Source organism: Schistocerca piceifrons, chromosome 7 (assembly GCF_021461385.2).
Source record: "Schistocerca piceifrons isolate TAMUIC-IGC-003096 chromosome 7, iqSchPice1.1, whole genome shotgun sequence".
NCBI classification, from domain to species: Eukaryota; Metazoa; Arthropoda; class Insecta; order Orthoptera; family Acrididae; genus Schistocerca; species Schistocerca piceifrons.
In genome coordinates this window covers 84,160,202-84,183,974 of record NC_060144.1, presented here as the reverse complement: position 1 = coordinate 84,183,974, position 23,773 = coordinate 84,160,202, and the positions used below count along the sequence as shown (strand labels likewise).

General features: G+C 45.9%; 1 protein-coding gene across 1 annotated transcript in view; it reads right to left on the bottom strand.

Moving 5' to 3' along the window:
• The window catches only part of LOC124805452, a gene marked incomplete at its 5' end in the record, with an annotated part of 688,368 nt that extends 669,017 nt beyond the window's left edge, over positions 1-19,351 (bottom strand). The window contains one exon of the mRNA XM_047266014.1: positions 19,213-19,351. Coding sequence (XP_047121970.1) covers positions 19,213-19,351 — 139 coding nt within the window. The remainder of the gene's footprint in view (positions 1-19,212) is intronic.
• Positions 19,352-23,773: the final 4,422 nt, after the last annotated feature.

Below are 23,773 nucleotides of genomic sequence, written 5' to 3'. Positions count from 1 at the left end.
GGGTGAAGCTTTGACAATGCCAGCCACTCGTGCTGGCGAAACGTCAGTAAAATCATCAGATAAACGTTGGCCGAAGAACTCGAGACAGAAGCCAACAGGCAGTTTGTCAACAAGTGGCCACGAAAGCCTTAACAATTTTGAAATATTAGTGTGTCTTACTGACAGCTGCCTGATACAGGAAGCCTGATACAGGAAGATGGGAAAAACGACAGAGAAATAAACGAGCGGGGGAGAAAAGCAGAAGCATTTCGGGAGAGTGTCAGAAGCCTGATATGGAGCGAGGAGGTACCCCAAATCAGTAAAGAGGTTATATACCGGTCATACTATGTCCCAATCCTGACATATGTATCAGAAACCTGGGTTATGAAAGGAAGAGAGAAAAGCAAAGTACAAGCTAGTGAGATACAATTCGTGAGACACAGTATTAGAGTCACAAAGATTGACAGATTAAGAAATGAGAGGATCAGAGAGCTAATGAAGGTGGAACCATTACAGGAGGAGATAGAGAAATCAAGGCTGAGATGGTATGGACACGTTAGGAGAATGGAGGAGAAGAGGATACCCAGAAGGATACACGAGATAAAGCTGGAAGGAAAGAGACCAAGAGGGAGACCGAGAGATAGATGGGGGAAAGGAGTAGAGGTATGCGTCCAGAAGAAAGGAGAAGACTGGACCAAGCTGAAAACGGAGAGATGGTGGCAAGACAGAACACGATGGAGAGGCCAATGTTCTATACAGACCTGGCCAGGGGCTGGAAACTTCCCGAGATGATGATGATGATAACCGACAGCTGCCTGTTATTTTACTTTTCATGAAATATGCGATACGCATCTGACTGGTATGAACTTGAATCACGCCTTGAAATCACAGACAGCACTTCGAGGTGCCGAGACAGAGGTGGTGCGTGCGATGCGCCCGATGAACGACAGACAGATTTTTGTGCATCATCTGTACAGACAGGAATCGGTGTTTTATGTTAAAAATGAAGTTAAAATTGCAAAACACGAGAAGGCCATTTCAATTAAACTTAATCTCCGATTTTTCTATATAATGCCGCAAAAAATATAACCTCCTCCTCCACTGCTCAATCACAATTGATGTTGCTCTGTAGGTGCAACGAATTTTGCTTTGTATCTCATTAACAAGGTATTAATTAATTTTCAGAGAATCGGGATATGTTTACGTCATAACATCTACCGAGCTTTTTCTCGTAATTAGTATTGCTACTACTTTTTCCTATAGCATAAATTAATGAAGCTGAGAGTAGCTGTGGCTATGTAATGAGCTGATGATTTTTAGTGACTATCCATGATGTATGAAATTTGGTGGAGACACATATTTTAATGAAACTGAGCTAGCATTATACAGACTGTAAACGTTAGTAGTATCTGTTAAAAGGAACCGGGCAAAATTACTTTTGTTTTCATGCATTTCCCGATCATTAATTTCGTAGCCCTATCTGTGGCAAGGTCGTAACGATTGTGAACTGATCCAGCAAACTTAGGACCCGTAACACAATATGCGTTATGTCTGAGAATGTACGTGCAGTTTAATGTTATTTGTTCCCTTATATCAAGTTGCCTTGCCACGCTCACTCTTTTTACAGCAGAAATGCAAATTGGAGTTTAGCTAATTTAGGAGCGAACTTGACTTAGTATTGTCACGGTTTCTTATCCAGATTATTGTGGTATTAATTCGTAAGGAGATCAGGATTCTGCACAGTGTCAAATATCAATTAATCACATTGCACACGCCTTTATAAGAAAACTTTCTACATTGTGATGGGTAACAGAGTATTGCAATTACTTGCAGGAAGTTATCAGACTGGATTTTGAGGCTGTGCTGGTTGGAAAGAGAGTGCCGGACGTATTGTTGAGTGTACTTAGACAGGATGTGACAAGTGACGTCACACATGGCGTCGCAAATCGATGGGAGTAGTGAGGCATGTGTGTGACTCGACACTGATAGAACTAACATGTTAACAGTTCTTGAGACGACGAAAGTATTGTGGTTGCAGTCACCTTTATTAATGTTTTATGTAAATAAATCCATCTCTGTAATTATTTTCTCAGCAAGATCGTTACTCTTCACGTACATAATAAAAAAACCACTGTTTCGGGATTCGCACTTGTTCTGCACTATTGAAGCTTTCTCATTCGAATTTGAAGCAACAATTCCGCAAAAAAATGGTTCTTTTCCACATTATAGTCGGTCTTCGCTGCTTGATAATGAACTGGATCTGTTAACCATATTGTGCATAATTATTCAGGCATTTCAAAATTAACTAAGACCTGTAAATATTTTGAAACTTTGGCACTGAGAAATGTAGTTGTTCCCCAGTTTAATTTGGCGTATGTTAGGTCGTACATTCTTGCTTACGAAAAACTAAAACAAATAAATGTTTTGTGACTAGGGCCACCCGTCGGTTAGACCGTTCACCGGGTGCAAGTCTTTCAATTCGACGCCACTTCAGCGACTTGCGCGCCGATGGGGATGAGAGGATGATGATTAGGACAATACAACACCCAGTCCCTGAGCGGAGAAAATCTCCGACCCAGCCAGGAATTGAACCCGGGCCCGTAGAATTGGCAATCTGTCGCGCTGACCACTCAGCTACCGGGGGCGGACTACGAAAAACTAAGACATCTAAATTATTTTGATCACCAGAAAGAGAGTCACATCTATTTCCAATCCCGAGTAAATAAGTGATATATTTTGACTTTCGCCCATGACGAGATTTGCCTCTCTCGACGCAGTGGCCGCACGCTTTGCGGAGCTGTGGCTCCTATTTCCACAGTCTCAGACAAAGAAAGCGATGCTCGACGAAGGAGTTATCCGAATGGGACGGAAATAGGTAGATGTGAAATACATGCACAGGAAAAAAAGTGATTAGAATTTCGGAAAATTTGGGCGATTTATTCAGGAGAAAGAGCTTCACAAACTGAGCAAGTCAATAAGGCGTTCGTCCACCTCTGGCCCTTTCACAAGTACTTATTCCAATTGACACTGACTGACAGAGTAGTTGGATGTTCTCCGGAGCGCTATCGTGCCAAATTCTACCCAGTTGGTGCATTAGATCGTCAAAATACCGAGCTGGTTGGAGGGCCCTGCCGATAATGCTCCAAACGTTCTCAATTGGGGAGAGATCTGGCGACGTTGCTGACGAAGATAGGGGTTGGCGATCACGAAGACAAGCAGTAGAAACTCTCGCCGCGTGCGGGTGGGAATTGTCTTACTGAAATATAAGTCCAGGGTGGCTTGCCATGAAAGATTAAAAAACGATATGTAAAATATCATCGACGCACCGCCGTGCTGTGAGGGTGCCGTGGAACCAAAGGGGTCCTGCTATGGAAACTCCTGGTTTTCGGGTCGCATTGCTGTTGACAGTCACGTTGGTATCCCACCGATGTCTGGGGCGTCTCGAGACACGTCTTCGGCCTGGAATCATATTGACAAGAGTACAATTGTTTTCAGTGATGAGTTCCACTTCGAACTGAGCCCCGATGGTCAGCGGAGACATGTCCAGAGACATCCCGGACGGCGGGGGGGGGGGGGGGGGGGGGGGGGGGGGGTTACCAGTCTCCATTGAGAGATTTGTCTCTCGGCGCCACCTCGATCACATCATTGTCCACTTCGCGAACAACGTTGAGGTAGCATTAACTATCAAGTTACCTTGATGTGGGTAACAGGTCTAGGGGAACTCAAGTTAATTATGACATATCTTTACCGGCCACCCGATTCCGCTGCGAAAGTTTTAGTCATTTAAAGCAAGCCTACGCTCAGTACCCCGGAAATGCAGAAAGCATGCAATATTAGTTGGTAGCGACTTCAACATGTCAGTTATAGATCTGAAGGTCATGCATTCACTGCAGGTAGTGCAGTGAAACAGTTTTGAACACGTGTCTCGAAAACTGTACTGACAGCCCACACGCAATAGAAGTATTTTAGAGCTTGTAGCTACAAACTGGCCTGACCTTATCAGCAGTGTCAGTAGAAAGACAGGGTATAGTGGTCATGATGTCATCATAGAGACTATGGTTGCTGATATTGTATTGTATTGCATGTTAAGCGAGGGCCTAGAAACGACGGAGAGGCTTCGTGCCCGCCGCAGCCGCATTGGTCCACAACCCCACGACTAACACAGTCCACTTCACCCCTCCTCCGCCCACACCGAACCACTCTTTCAGGGTTATTGTGTGGTTCGGTCCCCGGTGGATTCCCCCCCTCAGGGAACGTCTCACACCAGACAAGTGTAACCCCTATGTTTGCGTGGTAGATTAATGGTGGTGTACGCGTACATCGAGAACTCGTTTGGGCAGCAATCGCCGATATAATGTAGCTGCGGCGGAGTAGGGGGAACAAGCCCGCATTCGCCGAGGCAGATGAAAAACCGCGTAAAAACCCTCCACAGACTGGCCGGCTCACCGGACCTTGACACACGTCCGCCGGGCGGATTCGTGCCGGGGACCGGCGCTCCTTCCCAATCCGGAAAGCCGTGCGTTAGACCGCACGGCTAACCGGGCGGGCTTGCTGATATTAATAACTCTATCAAGAATGTTAGAAGAGTCTTTTTACTAGAAACAGCACTTAAGCTCTCAATGAACCGACAACATTTAGTTCCAATACGAAAGGCATTAACGAATTTCGTGCAAAGTTAACACTAAATGTAAATCGCACACTGGAGAGATACGTGCCGAGTACGTGGATTAACAACTGAGAAGACACACCGTAGTCTAATAAAACATTTCTCATTATGCTATGGAAGCAAAGACTGTAGTACTGTCTGTTCACAAAAGAACGCGCAAATGCCGACAGGCAAAATTAGTGGAGACTGTGCTTACGTAAAAAGCTCGACGCGCGAAGCATACAACTTCCACCGTCATACCTTAGCAAAAGACCTTGCCGAGAACCAGAGAAAAACTGCTAAACGAGTTGAAGGCTTTTATCCAGCCACCCGGTGACCACTCTGATGTGGCCAGTGGAAGAGAGCAAAAGGAAAGACGAAGTTACAAATTTCACTTTTAAGAAATCATTCACGCGGGAAGATCGTCGCACAGACACGCGTATGGAGGACATAGAAATATGCCTTCGAGACGAAAAAGCTTACGTCCGAAAATCACAACGGATTTAGAAAGCATTGCACGTGCGAAGCTCAGCTTGTCCTTTTCTCACACAACATCGTGCGAACCATAGATGAAACGCAACAGGCAGATTCCATATTCCTAGATTTCCGGACAGCGTTTGACACGGTAATCAAATGGTTCAAATGGCTCTAAGAACTATGGGACTTAACATCTGAGGTCATCAGTCCCCTAGACTTAGAACTACTTGAACCTAACTAACCTAAGGACATCACACACATTCACGCCCGAGGCAGGATTCGAACCTGCGACCGTAGCACCAGCGCGGTTCCGGACTGAAGCGCTTAGAGCCGCTCGGTCACAGCGGCAGGCCTGACACGGTAACCCACAGCAGACTATTATCGAAGGTACGAGCATACGGATATGGTTCGCAGATATGTGCGTGGCTGTAAGACTTCTTATATGATAGAACCCAGTATACTGTCCTCGACGGCGAGTGTTCACCAGAGACAAGGGCATCACCAGGAATGCCCCAGAGAAGTGTGCTGGGGTGGCTGCTATTCTCTGTGTACATAAACGATCTGCTGCCCAGGGTGAACACCAATCTGCGATTGTTTGCTGATGAAGCTGAGGTGTACGAGGAAGTTTCGAAGTAGAGTTACTGTAGGAGGTTAAAAAGATTTAGACAAATTTCTAGTTGGTGTCATGAATGGCAGCTTGCTGTAAATGTAGATACATCTAAGTTAATTCAGATAAATAGGTAACGTCCGAGTACAGCATTGATATTGTGCTGTTTGACACAAGTACGTCGATTAAATTTCCAGCTGTAACTATGCAAAGCTATTTGTAATGGAACAACCACATAAGGGCAGTAGTAACGCAGGCCAGTTGGCGACTTCGGTGTATTGGGAGAATTGCGTAGCTCATCTATAAAGAAGACGGCGTATAGAACACTAGTGAGACCCATTCTTGAGCGCTATTAGAGTGTTTGGGATCCCCTCCAGGCCGGATTAAAGGAAGTCCTCGAGGCAATTCAGAGGAGAACCGGTAGGTTTGTTTGTTACCGGTTGTTTCGATTAGAACGCGAATATTATGAGAACTTAAATGGGAATCGCTGGAGGGAAAGGAAATGACTAGTACTGGTGGAAGGTATTCTCCGCCATCCACCATATGGTGGCTTGCAGAGTGTGTATATAGACGTAGACACATTATCATATAACATTTTTTGAATATTGATCTTCATGTATAATATCGTGGCGACTGGCAATTTGTTTTGCAACTTATGTAGATAGATTCTCAGTTCACTGAGGCGAACAGGTTTCGGATGGCACAAGAATGTGAGCTATTGGTGGCAACTGATAACATCTACTTTGTGGCAGGACTTTTTTTGTCGTGTCACAGTTTGTTACATATCGTTATTTGCGACGTAACACGTACTATTCTCTCCGTTAACATGTACTTCTGGCTCTGGTTTCCCATAATCCGATTACGCGAATCCGTTCTGGCTGATCATGTAAACCCTCCAATACAGATTTTCCGTAAATAGCGATTTGTCCACTGGATTTCAACTTCCACAATCGTCTTCCGTTCCCGTAAACGCTGTGTTTCATTTGAGACATGACCGAGTTGTCAGGTTGCTACTCGCTTTTTAAAATGTTACTTGATGTGGGCGTTGTTACTTTGCGTGTAATGTCGGGAAATTAGAACTGATGGACTTTACAGGAAGTGTACTTTACTTTAAGTGAAGAGAAGCACGTTTTATCGTTGTGAGAAGGGAAGAGATATGTAAATGCTGACATATTTACTGAATTAACAAAATCGAAAACCCTGTGTCCTGCTGGGTAATTCGTTGATTGCTATATTCACTTATTTTTAGTGGGAACGTCTCTCGTAGACAATTATGGCTGTCGGCAAAACATCAACTGACTTTGTGCACACGGTGAGGACTGTATCTATATTCTTCAGGACATTTTACGGCCATTTCAAGCCTCCATATTACTGGAATGCGATAATATTACACAAAGGATCACTTTGCACATTTTTCCCCAAAACTGACGTAATCTAGGCGTGTCTCTTACGCGTCTTGTTAACTTGATGAGATTCTTAAACAACTTTTGTAGAACAATAGAGAGTTTATCCATAAACACATCCAGGTTTCAGTAGATGACTGGGAAAACTGCAAGACATACTGAAAACAGACACATATCAGTCGACAGAGTGTCTCTGCAAGCTTCCGATCGTCATCCGCTCTGTGGCGTAGCTACAAAGCGCACCATTGGCGGCAGCTGTGTCACAACATGTACACTCCTGGAAATGGAAAAAAGAACACATTGACACCGGTGTGTCAGACCCACCATACTTGCTCCGGACACTGCGAGAGGGCTGTACAAGCAATGATCACACGCACGGCACAGCGGACACACCAGGAACCGCGGTGTTGGCCGTCGAATGGCGCTAGCTGCGCAGCATTTGTGCACCGCCGCCGTCAGTGTCAGCCAGTTTGCCGTGGCATACGGAGCTCCATCGCAGTCTTTAACACTGGTAGCATGCCGCGACAGCGTGGACGTGAACCGTATGTGCAGTTGACGGACTTTGAGCGAGGGCGTATAGTGGGCATGCGGGAGGCCGGGTGGACGTACCGCCGAATTGCTCAACACGTGGGGCGTGAGGTCTCCACAGTACATCGATGTTGTCGCCAGTGGTCGGCGGAAGGTGCACGTGCCCGTCGACCTGGGACCGGACCGCAGCGACGCACGGATGCACGCCAAGACCGTAGGATCCTACGCAGTGCCGTAGGGGACCGCACCGCCACTTCCCAGCAAATTAGGGACACTGTTGCTCCTGGGGTATCGGCGAGGACCATTCGCAACCGTCTCCATGAAGCTGGGCTACGGTCCCGCACACCGTTAGGCCGTCTTCCGCTCACGCCCCAACATCGTGCAGCCCGCCTCCAGTGGTGTCGCGACAGGCGTGAATGGAGGGGCGAATGGAGACGTGTCGTCTTCAGCGATGAGAGTCACTTCTGCCTTGGTGCCAATGATGGTCGTATGCGTGTTTGGCGCCGTGCAGGTGAGCGCCACAATCAGGACGGCATACGACCGAGGCACACAGGGCCAACACCCGGCATCATGGTGTGGGGAGCGATCTCCTACACTGGCCGTACACCACTGGTGATCGTCGAGGGGACACTGAATAGTGCACGGTACATCCAAACCGTCATCGAACCCATCGTTCTACCATTCCTAGACCGGCAAGGGAACTTGCTGTTCCAACAGGACAATGCACGTCCGCATGTATCCCGTGCCACCCAACGTGCTCTAGAAGGTGTAAGTCAACTACCCTGGCCAGCAAGATCTCCGGATCTGTCCCCCATTGAGCATGTATGGGACTGGATGAAGTGTCGTCTCACGCGGTCTGCACGTCCAGCACGAACGCTGGTCCAACTGAGGCGCCAGGTGGAAATGGCATGGCAAGCCGTTCCACAGGACTACATCCAGCATCTCTACGATCGTCTCCATGGGAGAATAGCAGCCTGCATTGCTGCGAAAGGTGGATATACACTGTACTAGTGCCGACATTGTGCATGCTCTGTTGCCTGTGTCTATGTGCCTGTGGTTCTGTCAGTGTGATCATGTGATGTATCTGACCCCAGGAATGTGTCAATAAAGTTTCCCCTTCCTGGGACAATGAATTCACGGTGTTCTTATTTCAATTTCCAGGAGTGTAAATCAGGAGTATCCATCCTTTTAGCTTACCTGGACCACACTGGAAGGAGAAGAGTATTTCTGGGCCGCACACAATATACTTAACACTAACAATAACCGCTGTGAGGAAGAAAAGGTGACGGTTGAAGATGCATCGTTAACACGTGTAAGTTCGTTATTCTAAAAAATGAAGAGGAATTAATTCGACATTTTATATACGAGATTTCTTTAATACTTTTATTTAAGTAATTAAAAATCGTAGAATTTATGTGATATTTTACTTTGAATTTGGGGAAACTAATGTAGCAACATCAGGTTCGATCAACGTGGTTGCAATTCTCGAATGTTTTCAAGGTGTTCATCCGAGATTTTAGTTTTATTTTTACTTCTTGTGTGCTTCACTCTTGACACTGTTCACAAACTACGTGCTTCCAAACAAAGCTGACATATGAAACGCATGACTGTGCAGCAAGAGGTGTTTGTCTCTGGGCGGGTATTATGTGTTAAAGCCCAACAAAGGAACATTAGCAAATTTTTCTTTTAGATGCATGTCGGACCGCAGCTTTAGACATTCCATCTGAAAATCTTTCGGCAACGTATTTCCGTTGTTTGTAAAAGGTGCCGCATAAATTCGAAAATTTGGATTATTTTTTCGAAAATCCTGAAATTAGCTTACAAATTCTTGCGTCAAATCGAAAACTATGTCTGCATGTTTCATCCCAATTATAGCATTATGTTTGGCCATTGTGATGAAATCAAAACAATATGTTCGCATTTTCTTGTGCTTGCCTTATTTTCAGTTTCGTTTGTTATGCGTTTATTGTTTGAAATATTGTAACTGCTAAATAGGTTTCTACCTTGAAGACGTCTGTTGAACCTATCAAAAATGCTAAATCTAGCGTTGAGTTGGCATTGTCAAATTCTGGTACAGATTCTGCTTTTGATATCGTGGACATTTTATTTCATTAGTTATGGTATGAAATCTTTTTAACAACTGGCCTCGACTGAGCGACCTTACGTCTGTAAAATGTACAATACCACCATACTCCGTATCCAGATATCTGAGGAATTCCTGTAATTGGCGATGATTCAGTCCCACAATTGTACACAGATAACACAGAATTTCCTTGTATTTCTATAAGTTAATTTCATTATACGTCTCTAAATCTCTAGTTTCGCAGTTGCAGCCGAAGTAGCCTCAAGATAACAGACTGGCGCATCTGAGAGATTGACCGGTTATAAGAACGAGACTCTGGGGCGGAAATGTTAATACTTGGACGGACCAATGCGAGAATAACATGCTGTGACGCAAAATCTCTTCTCCTAGTCAACACATGGAAGGTACTGGATAGAGCCATACACAGCGACCACAACCCAGTCGTCAAAACCACAGACAGATATGTCACTACACGTAACATGGACCATGAACAGCAGCATTTACTCATAGGAAGAGCCGACTGTCAAAAAGTTCGAGATATTGTTGAGGTGTCGTCACTAAACACTGTTCAAGGCAGTATAGATTACAAAACGCATATACTGACAGAGGTCCTACAAAGATCACAGCAAGCAGCTATACCACGGGCAAAAACTGGGTGGGGACAGAAACAACCGTGGTCGACAGAACTGGCAAATTAAGGAAGAATTCATGGGACAAAAGAAAGTACTACCAGCAAGCAAATACAGCTCCTGAATGACAGATAAGACTTGACGTGTATTGTGACGGTAAACAGAAATACCAAAAGCAAGTTAAGACATCAAAGCAAGACTACTGGACCAATTTTGTAAAAACCCAGCTACAGAACGACATCTGGGGACAACCTTCCAAAATAGAAACAGAACGAGTTAAGACACCGACAGCTCTGTCAACACTAAAACAAGCTGAAGGCACAATGACCAGAGGATGGAGAAGCACAGCAGGATATCTTCTGAACAGGCTCCCCCCATATGACGACCTCACACAAGACGAGCGACACCAGGCTGACCTAAGAGAGAGCATGAGGCAACCATACATCAGTGACAGTGTAACAATACCATTCTCACAAGAAGAAGTCGCAACGGCAATCAGCATGCTTAAAAACCGAGAAGCACCGGGCCCAGACAAAATACTTTCAGAAACATTAAAACAAATACTAACACAAATCACACCTTTTCTTACTAACATGTTCAACGTGGTACTACTAACAGGCAGAATTCCAAACTTCTGGAAAACTGATAATGTAGTAGTAATCAGAAAATCACAGGAACCAACAGACCCCAAAACATACCGACCAATCTGCCTCTTAAACACTCTCGCCAAGGTACAGGAAAGGCTCTTGTGTGACCGCTTACAATCGCACAGAAGCCTCCTCGGGCGAACGCCCTATCAATTCAGCTTCAGGGAAGGTAGATCAATAGAAGATGCCGTCAACCAAGCACTCACAGTTACAAACAATCAGTGACAAATACGTGGCCGCCATACTAACCGACAATCTGTGGTGGCCGACCCACTTCGCCAGGTTAAAGGAACTGAGGCTACCAGCTTCCCTCTACAATAGCCTCCTCGACTACTGCAGATGCAGAGTGGCGGAATGGAGGGCTGGTACACGGAAGATTGTCAAGAGAATAACGATGAGATGTCCACAGGGCTCGATCTGCGGACCAATATTCTGGGATATCGCAATCGAGCCCTTGCTGAACACGCTGGACTGTGACGATAGGGTAAGAGGTGTGGTGACTTACGCAGATGACCTGCTCGTTGTGGTGTCAGTAAACTCGAGAGCAGCACTAGAGACAAAAGGCACCCAACTGCTTCAGGAAATTAACAATTGGTGCAAAGAAAATAAATTAAAAATCGCTCCCAACAAAACTGCATATTTACTGCTCAGAGGGACACTACAGAGGAATCCAGTCCTAAAATTAGACAATACAAGCATACAGAGGAAGCAAGCCACAGGTTATCTAGGACTGCATCTTGACGAAAAACGGACTTTAAACTATCATATCAAATTGGCAATTGACAAAGCCTCCAAAATTATGCACAAACTAGCGAGACTCAACACAATACAAATTACCTATTAAGACGATAAGGAAATATCACATTGCGATATTTGAATCCATCGCATACTTCACCGCAAGTACGTGGGCTCACAGACTGAACATACAGACTAACAAGACAATTGCAAGACGAGGTCAACGTGGTGTACTTCTGAGAATGAGCGGAGCTTTCAACACCACGTCACTAGGGGCACTTTCTGTTATGATGGGGTCCCGCCCTATAGACATAACAATACGGTGTAGAGCTGCACTGAACTGACTTAAGGGGGACAGGCTTGATAAGGTCACCGAAATGAACAAAACAGAAATGAAACAATGGCGGATTGAAACATGGCAGAGAGAGTGGGACGCATCCAACAAGGGTCACCGAGTAGACTCTTTCTTTCCTGACGTACGCGAAAGACTACAACTGAAACATGTCGACCCAGGCAGGGGGATGGTCCATTTCCTGACAGGCCACGGACCGTATTCGGTACATTTAAACCGCATGGTATTACAGATGAAATATGCGTTTGCGGAGAAACTGGGACACCAGAACATGTCACACTGCTACGCAACACGCTAGCAAAAGAGAGACCTGTACAAAACGACAGTGACATAACCAGAATAATATATAATCCCAATCATTGGAAGACAATAAATAGCGTAGCCGATATTGTATCGGACACACTGCATGAAGAATACAAGCGCCATAACCCATATGGAAGGAGGCGTAGACAAGCACAAGCAACACAACAAACCACATGGGAGGACACAAGCACGGCCACAGATTCCGAAACCGAGGAAGGAACCAACACATTAAGTGAACATGACGCAGAAGGGATCAACACGTAAGGGACACAAATCAACAATGCATGACACTGTATGCCGCAACACAGTCACAAACAACACAACAGGCAGTGACAATCATAAAACAAACACACACCGACACCACGTACTAAGACTAGTAATAACGTAACGTCGCTTGGGAGGAGAAGGAATGCAACTGTACCCTCTCGTACACGGAAGACACGATTGGGATGCGTCCGAACGAAAACGGCGACGTGGGCTGGAGCACCGTCATGTAGCAGCCACATAACCCTTCCAATCATCAATGGCACTTTTTCTACTGGGGAAGATCACCCGCATGAAACGTCGACGCTTCCGGCCTGTTAGGCGACGTGGAAAGAAGACTGGTCCAAAATACGGTCGCCAATCATCCAGGCCCATACATTTCGGCTGCACCAATCCTGATGATTCGCTGCCACCGTATCATGGGGGTTTTGCGTACCAGCCCCCAGATGACTGTTATGAAAGTAGATGATAACACTACTAAAGGTGGCCTCATCTGTGAATAGGATGGATGACACAAATCCCGGAATCGTGGTTGCCTGATGAAGAAACCAGTGACGAAACTGCTCCCGATGTGGGAAGTCTGTCTCTAGTAAGGCCTGCACACGCTGTAAGTGATGAGGGTAGCAACAATTGTTATGGAGAATGTTCCACACGGTACTCTGGCTTACCCTGTTACTGGCGGGCCAACTGCCTGGTAATGGCACGGCGGTCGCCTTCCACAGTGTTAATCGCATTTTCCTCCAAGTCTGGTGTCCGATCATTTCGGGTGCGCGCTTCATGATTTACTGTTTACCGAAACGACCCTGTCTCAGACAAACGGCGAAACACTGTTGCAAACATTGAGTGCTGTGGTTGTTGTTGGCGGGAATATGTCTCCTGGCACAACCTTGCTACCCCTCACCCGTTGCCATTTGCCTTTCCGTAAGTTAAGACCATGTCGGTAAGCTCTTCATTCGAATACGAAACCGCTGTGTTGAAAGGGTACAGTACCGCCTGACATTGAAAATAGGTACAACATACTTCATTATTTTTGTCAGAACAACACATTTTTTTTGTAAAATAACTCAATTTCAATTAATACAGCGAAGCCGGATACCAGTGTGGGAAAGAATGACAATTTATTTATTTAATTGATCACATGTGCACTCCGACAAAATAAATCCCTACATCCAGTTTGGTGAGATCTGTGAAATGAATGAATGTATGGTCGTCTGCTAACCGCAGATAGTGAATGTGAATATATGATCACCTTTGAGACCATCCTTTGGCCACCTTTGGTGGGACCAAAGAGATGAAATTTACCTGAGCTTTGAGCGCCTGAAATGTGGCTGACCAATACGGTAGCAAGGTGCTCCCCCACTTCAGCAGAGGTGCGAGAGGACCTGAAGAACGGCCATGTTTCAGCACTCTGCCGCTGGACCTAGTGCTGTTAAGACCTGTCTTAGGTGTGCTCCATAAAGACAAAAGAGTGGAGACATGGTATGCATGTGGAATACTTAAGAGTAGTTTGAAATAATAATTTCTCTATTTCAGGAACTTTTGTGGGGAGAATTAAATGTCAGGCAGGTAATATTAATGGGATCGTAGTAATCTTCGGAAGTGACCAACGGTCACAATGAAACCACGTGTAGCAATAAGTTGAAATACTTCCGTGTGCTTAAGTTAAGCTGAATTACTAGCGTGTGTACTATAAGTTGAAATATTTAAGAAATAGCGTGTGCAGGACTTGAAATTAGAGGCGAGTACTTCCACGTGGTGAGTACTGTGTGAGTCTCAATCTGTGTGTGAGACAAAAGATAAAGAGAAGTACTCGTCTATGGTATCAGTTGAGGACTCGCGTGTGTGATGAATATGTGCTTAATATTACTTTGCGTGTTATGTTTCCCTGCGACGCTTGATTCAAACTATAATACTCTGAGAGAGAAGCAAGGTGAGTCAGTCGTCTATCCAGCAACGCCACTTGGCTTGCATTGCACAGGAAGACGTGCATATATCTCCAGAGTTCATAGTAGGAAAGTAGAATTACGAAGTGGGGCAGTGTCGTGTGAAACTGGGATAAACATTAATTGAAGTGGGAAAGCTGAAAGTGATAATGTTGTGACTATTCCCTGTGTTGTATTTCATGTTGTAGTGTGGTGTATGTCATGTAATTTAAGTATGTGTGGTTTGCATGGGAGAGTAGCAAGGTAGTTTCAGAGGTAGTGGGTTATGCGTGTTCCTTTTGTACCGCTCGGTCTGGAGGAAAGTTTCGTGATGATGGTTGTGAGAGTCGAAGTGTGAGATATAAAAAAAAGATCCACCATCCTATCCAGAAAGTGCACTGTAGCGTTAAATAATTACGGGACCATAAGGTAGAGAATCACCAACGTAAAGCCATGCCCACTGGGCGGAATTTCTCATGTGTTATTGTTGTAGGTTATAGAATTTGTGTGTTTAGGTTATAGAATTTATCGGAATAAATAAGATAGTGAAAAGAAAAAGATTGGTGGCCTTTTCCTTCGAATTGTATGTTGTCATGATATCCAGAAATTATAATGTGTGCGCCACTCATATTCAGTGCGATGGCCACGTGTTGATAAAATCCGTTAAATAAAAAAAGAAAATGTGGTATTGCCAGTGCGTAATGAACAGTCAGAGTTCTGTAAATTACTGATAGTCAGATGTGCGTTTCCGTTGCGTATTATTCATATAGGAGGATAATTGGTAACTTAATTGTGAGTACGAGAGTTCATGTGACTCGATAAATAAGAATGAATCCACTCGCTTGGCAGATCACTCATCTTGCAGGCCTGACTGCTTGATGCCACAGTATGAGCAAGGCATGTGGGTGCCTCTCAGTATACAACGCTGTATCAAATCCGCTACAAGGTGAGACCGCAAGAGAAGTGAATCGGACACAGGATTACCAATTACTATGGCAGGAGAGGGCGCTAAGGCATGACGTATGAGGAATACTACCACCCTCCAGGAGAAAACCAGGCAAACTGTGGCTGCATGGTACAGTCCGTATTAGACCACAGTCTCTGTTACGGATTGAATAAATGGTCTCTAGCACGTAAATCATGCATTTCAGGACATAAGATCGTTAGACCTTTTCTGATCCGTATCCTCTCGTCGTCCAGTCCCTAGAGTTTGTACACGGTGGAAAAATCATCCTGTACAATGTATTGCTAATGGATAAGGTGAGAAGTGAGGTGGTACTGAGGAGCGTGGGAGAGTAGACACATCTACTGAGTGTAATAGAGAGAAGGGATGAATAGCACATAAAACAGCATTACTCTTGAGTACCTCCGGGGTTCCAGAAGATGACTGCACGAAAGCTATGAGGCACACAAAAGCTACATACGTGTCAGTAGATAGAGCATCTTCCCAAGTTCTTACCTCACATTACAGGCGCTCAATATGAGCTTCGTTTGTGATGCGACAAACATCAGAAAGTGTATGCATTTCACTGATGATGTGCGGAAGTCGTCTGGGGATGGTTCAAATGGCTTCAAGCACTATGGAAGTTAACATCTGAGGTCATCAGTCCCCTAGACTTAGAACGACTTAAACCTAACTAACCTAAGGACATCACACACATCCATGCCCGAGGCAGGGTTCGAACCAGCGACCGTAGGAGAAGCGCGGTTGCGGACTGAAGCGACTAGAGCCACTCGTCCATAGCGGCCGGCCGTCCAGTGATGCGCAGCGACAGCAGGACGGTTTGGAAATCTGCTCATTGGGTTGTCTATCTGCGGGTAGCAACTAACTCAATGTGACAATATATGGAGCGATGATTTGTGTACATGCTCAGACACGGCTATACCCTAATGATGGGCTCTACAATTACGTCACAGAATGCATTATGAATCGAAAGACGGAGAGATGTTTTGTGCACGCATATACCAGTTGTTATTCTTTTGTACGTTCTGGAGTTTCGAGATAGTCGTCTTCTGAAACCTCGGTATTATATGGGGCAGTCAAATGAAAAATGATACAGATGAAAAAAATATAAATAAACTGTTATGATTTCAAAAGTAATCGCCATACCTGTTAACACATTTGTGCCACTGTGAGACAAGAGGGTCAGTGCCTTCCTGGCGAGCACTTCTTCGTTGAAGCAAATCGACTGTCACGAACGTCTTTCTTTAGGGCTCCAAAAAATATGGAAATGGCACGAGGAGAGATCGCGACTGTATGGAGGACTATGGAGAATGTGCAAAGGTTTCCCAGCGACATTTCTGCAGCGTGAAAGGATTCACAAGTTGCCAAAGTTCCTTGGACTACGCAGAAGAAGATTCGCTAGGAAGCCCTTACACATCCTCCACACAGTCCCAATATTTCTCCATGCGATTTCCATACTTTTGGAGCCCTGACGAAAGAGACTCGTGGTCGCCGATTTGCTTCGGACGAACAGGTGCACCCCTGCATACAGTCGTGGTTGCCTAGGCAAGCGGAAACATTTTTCCACGAAGGCATTGACCGTCTCGTCTGACAGTGCCATAAATATATTACCAGTTATGGCGATTACGTTTGATATAATAAATATTTTACTTACTTTATTCCGTCTGTCTCGTTTGGATTTCACTGGCACTTATTCTTACGAGCATCCTCGCAAATTAAGAAAGAAAGAGGAGCTTATAAAAATTTTCTTATGAGTATGTGGAATGGGAGCCGAGACAGAAGGAGGTTTTACGAGGGTCGTTCAATAAGTAATGCCCCAATTTTTTTAAAAAAATATGCATTAATATGCATAGACATACGTGCTGCTTCACATTTGACTTTCGTTCTGTGCGCCGGTGAAGTTTCGAACCGTTCCGGCAGACGGCAGCGCCGTAGTACAGGGTCAAAACGGCGTCTACGTACGACTCACTTTACAAGCAGCGTGGCTGTTATTGATTTCTTGTGTGCAGAAAAAGAAACCGTAGTGACCATCCATAAACATTTGTGTGCAGTGTATGGCGACGCTGCAGTTGATAGGATTACAGTTGGGTAGCGGGTAAAGAAAGTTACAGCCTCAGGAAATGCAGAAACAGAGCTCAATGATCAGCCACGCCCTGGACGTCCTGTCACAGCCACTGCTCCGGACTTGCTGAATCGTGCGGTTGCCATTATTCGAGCCGACCGGCGCATCACAACTCGACAACTGGCTCTACAGTTGTCGGTCAGCATTGGAAGTGCGTCTGCAATGATCGAGACTCTCGGGTGTTCAAAGAGGTGGTCACGATGGGTTCCACTAATACTCGCAGTGGACCACAAGATTCAAAGACCTGGCTTTCTCAATCTCTTTGGGGCGTTTAAAGCTTCTCTACGAGGAACACACATTGAAGAGGACGAGAGTGTCAGTCATGCAGTGAAAACATGGCTATTCCTACAAAAATATGGTCAAATGTGTGTGAAATCTTATGGGACTTAGCTGCTAAGGTCATCATTCCCTAAGCTTACACACTACTTAACCTAAATTATCCTAAGGACAAACACACACATCCATGCCCGAGGGAGGACTCGAACCTCCGCCGGGAGCAGCCAAACAGTCGATATTCCTACAGGACAAGAGCTTTTACCAGCAGGGAATAGATGCTTTTCCACGTTGGTGTACGGCCATAGAACGTGATGGAGACTACGCAGAAAAACAGGAAAAGGAAGAGCAGTTGAACGGAATGGACAGTGTCTTGAAAGGAGGATATAAGATGAACATCAACAAAAGCAAAACGAGGGTAATGGAATGTAGTCGAATTAAGTCGGGTGACGCTGACGGAATTAGATTAGGAAATGAGACACTAGAAGTAGTAAAGGAGTTTTGCTATTTGGGGAGCAAAATAACTGATGATGGTCGAAGTAGAGAGGATATAAAATGTAGACTGGCAATGGCAAGGAAAGCGTTTCTGAAGAAGAGAAATTTGTTAACATAGAGTATAGATTTAAGTGTCAGGAAGTCGTTTCTGTATTTGTATGGAGTGTAGCCATGTATGCAAGTGAAACATGGACAGGAAGAGAATAGAAGCTTTCGAAATGTGGTGCTACAGAAGAATGCTGAAGATTAGATGGGTAGATCACATAACTAATGAGGAGGTATTGAATAGAGTTGGGGAGAAGAGGAATTTGTGGTACAACTTGACAAGAAGAAGGGACCGGTTGGTTGGACATATTCTGAGGCATGAAGGGATCACAAATTTAGCATTGGAGGCCAGCGTGGAGGGTAAAAATCGTAGAGGGAGACCAAGAGATGAATACACTAAGCAGATTCAGAAGGATGTAGGTTGCAGTAGATACTGGGAGATGAAGGAGCTTGCACAGGTAGCATGGAGAGCTGCATCAAACCAGTCTCAGGACTGAAGACCACAACAACAAGAACAAGATGTTGATGTATATTGTCACAAAATTCTGACTCTTAACAATAAATATGTTCTGAGAAAAAAAAAATGCGGGGCATTATTTATTGAACGACCCTCGCAGGTAATGGACGATGTGCCAGACGGCAGCACATGCAGCAGCTTTAGGGAGGTAACGATGGACCGCGTGATACGGGGGGCCTAAGGACGTGGTGACACAGTGGAGCAGAGTGGAGCGCTACTCACCCTTGTAGTAGAAGAGGCAGTACTCGGCGAGCACGAACCAGCGGCGCCGCCACAGCATCAGGCCCTCCGAGCCCTGCTTGTGCAGCCAGCCCTGCAGGGCCACCGGCGCCGACGCGGGCCGCTTGACGGCCGGCGAGCGCAGCTGCTGGCCGCCGCCCCCGCCGCCGCCCCCGCCGCCCCCGCTGCCGCCGCCCGCGCGCCGCGCCGGCCCGCCCCCGCCGCCGGCCTGCAACACACGGCAGCAGAGCGCCGTCACCACAGCGTCACGCCGCCTGCTGGTCGCTCTTACCGGCTCAGCAGCTCGCTTCCGCACCTCACCGGCTCATACCATAAATTAATGTTGGGTTTTTCTGCCTGTGTGCGAAGGCTAATCTAAGGAACTACTTAATGCATTTTGATAGGGTTTTCACTGATAGGCACATTTACGAGAAACGTTTGTGTATGCTCTGAGGTGATAGAAGTCATGGGACAGCGATACACACATATACAGAGGGTGGTTGCAACGTGCACATTAGGTACACTACTGGCCATTAAAATTGCTACACCACGAAGATGACGTGCTAAAGACGCGAAATTTAACCGACAGGAAGAAGATGCTGTGATATGCAAATGATTAGCTTTTCAGAGCTTACACACAAGGATGGTGCCGGTGGCGACACCTACAACGTGCTGACATGAAAAAAATTTCCAACCGATTTCTCACACACAAACAGCAGTTGACCGGCGTTGCCTGGTGAAACGTTGTTGTGATACCTCGTGTAAGGAGGAGAAATGCGTACCATCACGTTTCCGACTTTGATAAAGGTCGGATTGTAGCCTATCGCGACTGCGGTTTATCGTCTGGCGACATTGCTGCTCGCGTTCGTCGAGATCCAATGACTGTTAGCAGAATATGGAATCGGTGGGTTCAGGAGGGTAATACGAAAAGCGGTGCTGGATCCCAACGGCCTCGTATCACTAGCAGTCGAGATGACAGGTATCTTATCCGCATGGCTGTAACGGATCGTGCAGCCACGTCTCGATCCCTGAGTCAACATATGGGGACGTTTGTAAGACAACAACCATCTGCACGAACAGTTCGACGACGTTTGCAGCAGCATGGACTATCACCTCGGAACGTGGGTGCACGAATGGCATGAACGTCATTTTTTCGGATGAGTCCAGGTTCTGTTTACAGCATCGTTATGGTCGCATCCGTGTTTGGCGACATGGCGGTGAACGCACATTGGAAGCATGTATTCTTCATCGCCATACTGGCGTATCACCCGGCGTGATGGTACGGGGTGCCATTCGTTACACGTCTCGGTCACCTCTTGTTCGCACTGAAGGCACTTCGAACAGTGGACATTACATTTCAGATGTGTTACGACCCGTGGCTCTACCCTTCATTCAGTCCCTGCGAAACCTTACATTTCAGCAGGATAATGCACGACTGCATGTTGCAGGTCCTGTACGGGCCTTTCTGGATACAGAAAATGTACAACTGCTGCCCTGGCGAGCACATTATCCAAATCTCTCACCAATTCAAAACGTCTGGTCAATGGTGGCCGAGCAACTGGCTCGTCACAATACGCCAGTCACTACTCTTGATGAACTGTGGTATCGTGTTGAAGCTGCACGGGCAGCTGTACCTGTACACGCCATCCAAGCTCTGTATGAGTCAATGCCCGGGCGTATCAAGGCCGTTATTACGGCCAGAGGTGGTTGTTCTGGGTACTGATTTCTCAGTAGTAGCCAGTCCTGGGCTCGTGACCATACCGGTTGGATCGTAGACGACTGGGTAACCGTGCCCTCGTCAGACGAGTGGTGGTTGTGTTTACATGGAATGGGCTGTGTCACTGACTGGAAATTGTTATCTTCGGCTACCTGAAGGCAATTTGCGGCCATTCATGGATTTTATGTGCGCCCCGATACCTGAGTGGCCAGCGTGACGGATTGCCGTCCTACTGGACCGGGTTCGATGCCCGGATCGGTCGAAGATTTTATCCGCTAAGGGACTCGATGTTGTCTTCATCATCATTTCATCCCCGTCCGGCGCGCAGATCGCCCAATGTGGCGTCGAATGTAATGAGACCTGCACCAAGGGGGCCGGACCTGCCCCGTAAGAGGCCTCCCGGCCAATGACGCCAAATGCTCATTTCCATTTCCATGGATTTCATGTTCGCAAAGAACGACTGAATTTTTGTGGATGACAAGGCGCCATGTCACCGGGCCACAGTTGTTCGCTATTGGTTGGAAGAACATTCTGGACAGTTCCAGTGAATGATTTGGCCACCAGGATTGTGCGACATGAATCCCATCGAACATTTATGGGGCATAGTCGAGACGTCAGTTCGTGCACAAAGTACTGCACCGGCAACACTTTTGCAATTACGGACGGCTATAGAGGCAGCATGGCTTTGTATTTCTGCAGATGGCTTCCAACGACGTGTAAAGTCGATGCCACTTCGAACTACTGCGTTACGCAGGGTAAAAGGCGGTCCGACACGACACATGCCTTTTCAGTGTATTACTACGTATCATAAACAAGTTGTCTGTTCATCTTCGGTGCTATGAAATACATCTGTTAATCTGGAAGCTCTTTCCTTTTCGTATTTTGGGAGGAGACAGTGCGGACTTCAACGAGGAAAAAACGTCTATAAATCACGTGCTCTAAAATGCATACGTCAAGAGCTGTGGTCCCTTGTTCAGTAGAAGAGATGTGTTTCACGCTAACGAAGATGAAAAAGTGCTCACAGCTATTAAAGTATGTATTTTAGACCCCAGGTTTACTAGACATTTTTTCTTGTTTCGGTCAATACTTCCTCCTCCCGAAATATGGATAGCAAGGACCTTGCAGTAGAAGAGATTTGTCTCATAGTATCAAAGATAAACAAGTGCTCATATATCTTAAGGTACAGGAATGCATTTTAGAGCCTCTGTTTATTGTACTTTTTAACATATTTCTCTATAAGGAACCTGTCCCTAAAGTTTGTCGTTTTTTTCTTTATGCCCTGTATTTTTGCTTTTGAGGAAACGTCCAGTAAAGTACATGTCCCGCAACTGACTCAATAATAATTGAAAATTGAGCATTTTTAATAATCATCAGATTAGCGAGTTTCAACGAAAATGGCGCTGGCCCTATTCGACGGACCAACTCATCTACCTGTGAAGCGGAGGACCTGCTTTCCATTCCTATATGCGTTCAGCAATTTTTTTCATATGTACAGGGTTATTACAAATGATTGAAGCGATTTCACAGCTCTACAATAACTTTATTATTTGAGATATTTTCAAAATGCTTTGCACACACATACAAAAACTCAAAAACTTTTTTTAGCCATTCACAAATGTTCGATATGTGCCCCTTTAGTGATTCGGCAGACATCAAGCCGATAATCAAGTTCCTCCCACACTCGGCGCAGCATGTCCCCATCAATGAGTTCGAAAGCATCGTTGATGCGAGCTCGCAGTTCTGGCACGTTTCTTGGTAGAGGAGGTTTAAACACTGAATCTTTCACATAACCCCACAGAAAGAAATCGCATGGGGTTAAGTTGGGAGAGCGTGGAGGCCATGACATGAATTGCTGATCATGATCTCCACCACGACCGATCCATCGGTTTTCCAATCTCCTGTTTAAGAAATGCCGAACATCATGATGGAAGTGCGGTGGAGCACCATCCTGTTGAAAGGTGAAGTCGGCGCTGTCGGTCTCCAGTTGTGGCATGAGCCAATTTTCCGCGGGCTACGCGTGAAACTTGCCCGCACGCGTTCAACCGTTTCTTCGCTCACTGCAGGCCGACCCGTTGATTTCCCCTTACAGAGGCATCCAGAAGCTTTAAACTGCGCATACCATCGCCGAATGGAGTTAGCAGTTGGTGGATCTTTGTTGAACTTCGTCCTGAAGTGTCATTGCACTGTTATGACTGACTGATGTGAGTGCATTTCAAGCACGACATACGCTTTCTCGGCTCCTGTCGCCATTTTGCCTCACTGCGCTCTCGAGCGCTCTGACGGCAGAAACCTGAAGTGCGGCTTCAGCCGAACAAAACTTTATGAGTTTTTCTACGTATCAGTAGTGTGTCGTGACAATATGTAAATGAATGGAGCTACAGTGAATTTATGAAATCGCTTCAATCATTAGTAATAGCCTATTTTACTTCCTATGGAAATTGGTGGGTATAAGAGGTTAAAAGTAAATAAATCGATAAGCGAAAAGAAAAGGGGGGGTTGGGTTGTTTGTGGGAAGAGACCAAACTGCGAGGTCATCGGTCTCGTCGGATCAGGGAAGGACGGGGAAGGAAGTTAGCCGTGCCCTTTCAGAGGCACCATCCTGGCATTTGCCTGGAGCGACTTAGGGAAATCACGGAAAACCTAAATCAGGATGGCCCGACGCGGGATTGAACCGTCGTCCTCCCGAATGCGAGTCCAGTGTGCTAACCACTGCGCCACCTCGCTCGGTAAAAAGAAAAGCTTATGCAAATTAATTTCTCACACAACTGAAACTAGTTGTTGTTGTTGTTGTGGTCTTCAGTCCTGAGACTGGTTTGATGCAGCTCTCCATGCTACTCTATCCTGTGA